At 37.1% G+C, this 8,120-nt stretch overlaps 1 protein-coding gene across 1 annotated transcript; it reads left to right on the top strand.

Annotated features, from left to right (window-relative positions):
• Positions 1-400: 400 nt before the first annotated feature.
• Positions 401-7,707, top strand: LOC127965141 (solute carrier family 40 member 1). The gene is made up of 8 exons (XM_052565742.1): positions 401-725; positions 829-896; positions 1,557-1,716; positions 1,865-1,980; positions 2,735-2,861; positions 3,951-4,199; positions 4,738-5,358; positions 5,572-7,707. Exons 1-8 carry the CDS (start codon positions 692-694, stop codon positions 5,883-5,885), a joined length of 1,689 nt encoding a protein of 562 aa, XP_052421702.1. The 5' UTR covers positions 401-691; the 3' UTR covers positions 5,886-7,707.
• Positions 7,708-8,120: the final 413 nt, after the last annotated feature.

Here is an 8,120-nt window from a genome sequence, read left to right on the forward strand (position 1 = left end):
CCTCGCTTTTCAGACCGATGAGCTTTGAAAAATCAACACGTTTCAGAAGGAGGGGCATAGAGGAGCAACAATAATATACAGTATGTGGAAAATAATGTGATTTGTAACCTTAAACCGCATAAACACATTTCTTTACACCAAATGTTTTTTAGCAGCATCATATAATCCCTTAATAATCTTACTGTTTAAAAAATATATAAATACACAGTCAAAATGTTTTATATATATATATATATATATATATATATATATATATATATATATATATATATATATATATATATATTATATAGCAGTAGATTGGCCAGGACCGATTTTTTTGCATGTCACTGGTTCTGTCTTTGTTGAGTGCAAAAGGCAAGGGGCGGGGTCTATTATCGCAATATATTAGCAGCTGTCTGTCCGCGGTCTGTGTGGTAAACACGGTCCTCGGCTGCGTCCGTGAGCGCGGGTCTGGCCCTTTCGGGATTTATATGTTTTTACACATTTAATCGTTCTAGAAGAGGTTATTTCTCTCCAACTTCAGCTACAGTGATAGCTAAGTTTGGAGAGGAGAGAAGGGAAATATTCGTGTTTTTGCGCAGGAAATATTTGCAGAGAGGGTTTACTTTTGTCCTTCATCCTGGACAATACGAAGACATTTAAATCCTAACAATAAGACCGATCGAACACATTCGATTTTCAACGCACAATGGAGAAAACTGCATCTAAGAAACCTTGCTGTGGTAAGTGTTATACGAATTTGTTTGCCAGTGCTGTGGTAAGAAGAGCGCCTTCGGCTTGACCAAAATAATAAATAAACATGCACTTGAATTTCGGTCTTTTCAGAAAGAGTTGGCGAATTCTTCAAGTCTTCAAAATTCCTCATTTACCTCGGACATGCCCTGTCAACATGGGTAAGAGTCTCATTGCATCCGTTTGACAGCCCATCCTTTTTTTTTTTTTTTTAATGCGTCAGTCAGAATAACAAAATATATAATTATTTATTTGCATATTATTTAACTATTATATTTCATTTTTAATTTAGCATTTTTAAACACACATAGATAGATAGATAGATAGATAGATAGATAGATAGATAGATTAAATTTAAGATTACCTTTAATCCCTTTTTATTGTGTCCCTTAAATTTTCTTCCCTTTCACTGAAGGGTTAAATTCCTCTATTGTAAAATCAGGATAAATTAGATTTTTTTCATGACAGCAGAGTGACCATTTGAAGATCAGAAATGTCATTGATTTTACTCCAAAATGTATAAATATTATAAATGTTTTAACACGTATGTGCATATACATATGTATTTGTATGTGCATATAAGCACACACACAATATGTACACACATAGATATCTATTACATTAGACAGAGAGAATATTATGTGCATTATATATTTTTTTATTAATGTTGTCTTATATAAATTGTATTGATCCATACCTGCTAATATAAGCTGCCAAATACTTATCTCAATTCATTCTTTAGCATGAACCCTGTAAAACTACAGTGATATTTCGAGCACAGAATTCTTTTGACTCATGATTGTTGTGTCGTTATGTTACAGGGGGATCGGATGTGGAATTTTGCTGTGGCTGTGTTTTTGGTGGAGCTGTATGGCAATAGTTTACTCCTGACAGCCGTGTATGGACTGGTGGTTGCAGGGTCTGTCCTCTTACTGGGCGCTATTATTGGTGACTGGGTGGACAAAAACCCCCGACTGAAAGGTAATTATGGCAAAGCTCCAAACACAGAGCATGCAGATTTATTGTGTAACCTGACACATTACTGAGAGCATGCATCAGTTCTGATTATCTGATTATGGTGATTATTCCTACATTTTTTACTTAGTCTGGATTTCTTTCTCGATTTCAGTGGCGCAGACATCTTTAGTTGTCCAGAACAGTGCTGTCATTCTTTGTGGTATCCTTCTGATGGGCGTTTTCCATTTTAAAGGACAGCTTACTACCTTATACAACGGATGGTTGCTGGTGAGTATTTAAAAAGACTTCCTAGTAAAACTCTGACACTATTCATCAGTGTTTGCTGAATGTGTAAACAGTTCTCCAGAAGCACTCAGAACTGATTTAGATGTATGTACTAATAACGAAAGTATTCATTTTCAAGAGCAGAAGCCTCATGCTGCAGTTCTCGGTGGCCTCCAGTTTAATTTTTGCTCAATTTTTACGCAAATGATTTCACTCTAAAATTGCCTCGCTGTTTAAAATGTTTGGGAAAAAAAGTTTTCTTTCATAGCTAGCAGTGGCAAACAATCTCTGTTTAACAGGATATTCAGTTATTTCAAGCTTTTCAATATTTTCTAACCTATATAGGAAATAATGTCATAAAACATACAGCTCCTTTCTTTTTTCTGCATGGACTCCACTTTTTTGTCAAGCTTGTGCTACTGAAACATGACACCTTGATAACAAAGCGGTGATGTGCTTGTCAGCAGAATTCAGGGTTGTCATGTGAGCAGAAAGCATGTTGCTTGCTCAATATTAGTCCTTTGAGTCTGTTAAAGGGCTGGAAAGCTTTAACTTTACATACACAATAACAAACAAAACCTGCTGTTTGTCCCGGTGTCACTGAGGTTGAGAACCCATAGAGCAGGCAAAAAAGCGTTTTCTGTTCTGGACTGCTCCTGAAAACCAAGTCAAGCTTTTTATGGCAGTGGACTAACAACAAATAATATTTGCTGCTATTTTAAACATATTCTTAATTACATGTTCTCTGACATTGCAGACTACATGCTACATTATGGTCATCACCATTGCTAACATCGCTAACCTAGCCAGCACAGCTATGTCCATCTCCATCCAGAGAGACTGGGTTGTGGTGGTGGCTGGAGATGATCGGAGCAAATTGGCAGGTCAGGATTTGGAATGTTTCACTTTCTTTAAGTTTCCTTACAGAGGCCCAAAAATATTTGGACAAAACTTCAAATTTGATCAACTTCATCCCATAAGATAACAGGGTCACACTTTATGTTAAGGTCCAATTCTCGCTATTAAGAAACCATTAACTATGACTTTTGCCTCAATAAACAACTAATTTGCTGCTTATTAGTAGTTAGTAAGGTAGATTTTAAGTTTAGGTATTGGGTAGGATTGGGGATGTAGAATATAGTCATGCAGAATATGTGCTTTAAACATACTAATAAACAGCTAATATCATTAATAGGCATGCTAATAAGCAACTAGTTAAAAGTGAGAATTGTTCCCTATACAAAATTGTTACCGATAGCAAAATATCAAATTAATTTTAACCAATTAGTCTCATGGTGGTTTTAAGTAGATTTATAAGGTCAGATCCAAGCAGAGTAAACAAAACTGTAGTTCACCATGTTAACTATAGACTTGTTCCACTATAGGTTTGACAATTATTTTTAAAATATAATTTTCATGTAACTGAATGTGGCTTAAGTTTTCAAATACTTTTTTCCCTGCTTACTGTATTGTCTATAAAACTCATTTCACCTAGTTGAGGAAAACTCATAAAATACATTACAATTCCATCAATCATCTTATCTTTATAGTGTGCTTACTTCAGCTGTCAGTTCTTATGACTCTTATGTTTAAACCCATCGATGTACCTAGTGAACCCAGGAACCTACAGGAAATCCAAGAAAGTTAGCACACAATTTTATTTTGTTGATAGGAATCTAAACTATAGCATGGATACATTAGTTTGATCAAAAGAGACTAGTGAAAACATCTGTTACAAAAATATAAAGATCGTCACACTGAAGAATGAAGTAATGGCTGCTGAAAATTCAGCTTTGTCATCACAGGAATAACTACGTGTACATTTAAAATGGTTATAATACTTTACAATATTACTGTTTTTCTTCAAATATAACAATGTAATATTTGCAGCCTTGATGAGCATAAGAGATCAGAAAATGTCAGTTTTTAACAATTACACTCTCTTTTGTTTCTTCATTTTTCTGTTTGGTTAGATATGAACGCAACTGTAAGAATAATCGACCAGTTAACCAACATTTTGGCTCCAATGCTTGTGGGCCAGATCATGGCATTCGGCTCCCATTTCATCGGCTGTGGTTTTATCTCGGGCTGGAACCTGTTCTCCATGTGCTTGGAGTACTTCCTGCTTTGGAAGGTTTATCAGAGGACTCCAGCGCTTGCCTTCAAGGCAGGACAGAAGGACGCTGATGACCAAGAGCTGAAGCATCTCAATGTACAAAAAGGTTTGTAATTCCACAACCTCTTTTAGCACTTTCCACAAAAAAGGTATTAAAAAAAGGTATTAAAGGCAAAATCCAGTGTTTTTTTTTTATAGTTGAGCACATTTGGATGTGTTAGGCTATTATCTAACATAAGATTAAGATAACATAAGTAGTATGAAATATTCACCTGCCTCACTTTGCGCACATCCCTGTTACCTATTGGTTTTCTTCCATTACAAAAAATTTACATTCCTTAAAATTATGACACCCTGGAAGTAAATAATCAATTTAATTGAAGTTTAATCAATTTAAGAAGTTACTCAAACTGTAGTGTTCACCTCAAACGTCTAACCATATTACTAAAGTTTTAAAAATATTTTTATTTTATTTTGACTAACAAAAACCATTCCTTTTTGGACAAATTTGTAGATTTAGCACATTAATAAAATGTTTTAATTGTTTCAGAATCAGATCCTATTTTTCAATCCGTTTGTGGAAAGAACTGTTCATTGCGCAATCAGTCTTTTTACTTTTGTGGTTTTTCCTTTCACTGTTGCAGAGACTGGAAATAGTGAAAGCCCGACTGAAGGCTCCCAGTTGATGAATGAAACCGATGAGGTGAAGAAGAACACCGGTTGCTGCTACCACATGACAGAACCCATCCGCACCATAAAGGATGGCTGGGTGGCATATTACAACCAGTCCATCTTCTTTGCTGGCATGTCTCTGTCTTTCCTCTATATGACTGTTCTGGGCTTCGACTGCATCACCACGGGCTACGCATACACTCAGGGCCTGAATGGCTCTGTGCTCAGTCTCCTCATGGGAGCATCAGCTATATCTGGAATCTGTGGAACGGTGGCTTTCACCTGGATCAGAAAGAAGTGTGGCCTGATCAGAACCGGCTTCATCGCTGGAGTCACCCAACTGTCTTGCCTCGTGCTCTGTGTAGCATCTGTCTTCGCTCCTGGCAGCCCTTTCGATCTCAGCGTCTCGCCCTTCGACGAGGTCTTGAAACATCTGTTTGGAGACAGTGGCTCGCTGCGTGAGAGTCCTACTCTTGTTCCTACGATTGATCCGCTGATCCAGATCAACGCCACTGTTTTTGAGGGAGCCCCACAAGTAAAGTCCTACATGTCCGTCTGTCTTCTTTTCGCTGGTGTCATTGCTGCTAGAATTGGTGAGTAAATGAGCAACCAACAGGAAACAATAGAAATAGTTTTTAGACTTACTTTTCCATTATCGTCAAGAGGAGATTGATGATGATATCCATTTCACCGGAAAGTTATAAAGTCAACCTTTGAGACCAAAAACAAGCAATGTTTGTGATAAGTGCTCTGATGCTTTTTTATGTCACAACGTGTTTTAATTGATTCTCTTGAATTGCTTTCAGGTCTTTGGTCCTTTGATTTGACCGTGACCCAACTGATCCAAGAGAATGTGATTGAATCCGAGAGAGGCATCATCAATGGTGTTCAGAACTCCATGAACTATCTTCTTGATCTCCTACATTTCGTCATGGTCATCCTTGCACCAAATACAGAGGCCTTTGGCCTTCTCGTGATCATCTCGGTTTCCTTCGTAGCTATGGGACATATGATGTATTTCAGGTTTGCCTATAAAAGACTCCGAAGTCGACTCTTCCTTTTCTGTTCACCCGAGCAGAAGCCTGATCCCAATATCCCCTCACTTCCAAACTCTGTATAACTCTTAAAGAGACCGTATGAGATGCTCTATTAGAATATTACATGCTGTGTTTTTCGCGAAACCTGTTCCATCTGTTTTACTAACATGCATGCTTTTGCTGCTTGCAGTGCTTGTGCATTGAGTTTATAGTCTTAGCCATTAGCTAAAATAACAAAGGCAAGAAGGATCTCTGCTTAGTGTAGCTTAGAATAGAAATACGTAAAAAACAAAAGCATGCAGTACTTCCCTCTATTATACTTTTTGTTCAAGATGCTGTAAAATTGCCTGAACTAATCACAGGGGGAACAAACAAAAACAAGCTCTGGTTCTTATGTGCTATACATGCTTTAATTACTTTTGTAAGAGCTCCAAAGCAAAAATGGGCATATTTATTCTACTTTTACGTATTTTATTAGTCGGCTTTATGGTTGTAGTTCACCTTCAGACTAGTTTTGCAACACGCTTTACTTGAGATAGTGTAGTTGTTGCCCCTCTTTGCAAGCCATGGTTGTCTCTTTAATAGTTATTTGGAGTGTGCTAGTTATTCATTCTGTATGTTTGTATGATGCTTATATATTTATATAAATGTAGTCAGTATTCTGTATTTCAGCTTCGGTGGCGCTACACTGTTATTATAACTTTTCTGGAAAGCTATGCAGACATATTTGAGTTTGTTCATGTAACCAAAGTGGATTTTTTTTTTCACCACGTGGAAGTGAGGGAATTGCAGTGGTTCCTCGTCTTAGACATTCCGTATATTGTTGCTGTGAGATTCAGGCCCTGATACACTCGCCCCATTGCAACTAGAGTTTTTAGTACTAGATTTGTTTTCGTCTTGTCTGATTTGAAAGTGATTTCAACATATAATTCTTGTTTTTACAAAGATTGTTACACAAGCACTTTACATGATAACATTTTGTCCATTACAAAATAAGCAGAATAATACACTTCAGGTATTACAATATGGGCACAAAATAGTAGCAGTTCTGCACCAAAACCTGGAATTAATTTTTTTGTAACAAAATCCTCATCTGCCTCAAAATTGCAACAAAATTCGGACTTTAGAACTAGCTTATAACTCAAACACCCTTGTGAGTTTACTGCCCTGTAAGTGACGCCATACCTCAGATTTCCCTTAATCCGTCTAATGCTCCACAGCACAAAGTAAACATTACAGACCTTCCTTTGAGCCACAAAAGTCAAAATCATTCAGGTACTAACATCCTTTTGACAACCACAGCTGGCTCGAGATATTTTTTTTGTAATAGTTGTGTAATATTGACCAGCGGGATTACTCCATATGCATTGAAGAGAAGAGGGATAATTAAGTCCAGTGTGGACGGCTGGTTTGAAGTGCAGCTGGTCACAAACACAGGTGCCAAGATTTCGATGGTTAAATAAGCATATTTAACATGTTTCAGGATTATATCACAAGGCCCTTACAAACATACTGTCAGTTTTTAAACACTTAATTTCTTCAGTGCATACTGTCTTGTCTTTGTGTGAATGTAAAACCTTATTTACTTCTGTAAAATATTTTTATATTCTTGTGTTGACTAGTTTTGATTTGAATTCAGTTTTGTCCTCCTGTGTGACACCACTCAGATCTTACCCTAGACACAACTACAAAATGAAACGCTTTTGCAAAAAAATATATATACTTAAAACCCAGTTGAATGTAATGTAAGAACAAATGTACATTATTTTTTTATTGAAGCATACTCCTGTCGTGTGGTATACTTGCAATAAATGTGGCTCACACTCCACTGCAGGGGGAATTATACAACTCAAAAGACTTGTACTGCATCTTACTTCATCCGAAATAAACAGATTTGTATCCGAATGCAATGTTTGAGTGATTGACCGTAAACGGACAGGAGCTGGGACACATCCCGTGGCAACAGTACAGGGTCACATTCTTCAGAAGTGTTTGATGGTCGCTTTCTCTAAAAGGCCCTTTCAGAGTTTTTTTTGTTAATGCACTGACTAAAAGCCAAGTTCAATTTGTCTTGCATGAGAAGGAAAGACAAAGAACGACCTGATTACATGGTAGTGATGAACACAACACAAGTGCCCTTCTGGAGAGGTGTGGTGGCAAATCAGGTCGATCTGCTGGGTCTAGGCCTGAAGTTTCTCTTTGTGTTTTTAGAACCAATACCTAGAAATATATATTTTTTGTAAATCTGCAGCAAAACGGGAGCAAAGCTCAACTGAAGTTCGACTTTGCTGTAATTTAGGAAGTCCAGACACTGGTAA

Source organism: Carassius gibelio, chromosome B9 (genome assembly GCF_023724105.1).
Source record: "Carassius gibelio isolate Cgi1373 ecotype wild population from Czech Republic chromosome B9, carGib1.2-hapl.c, whole genome shotgun sequence".
Lineage (NCBI taxonomy): Eukaryota > Metazoa > Chordata > Actinopteri > Cypriniformes > Cyprinidae > Carassius > Carassius gibelio.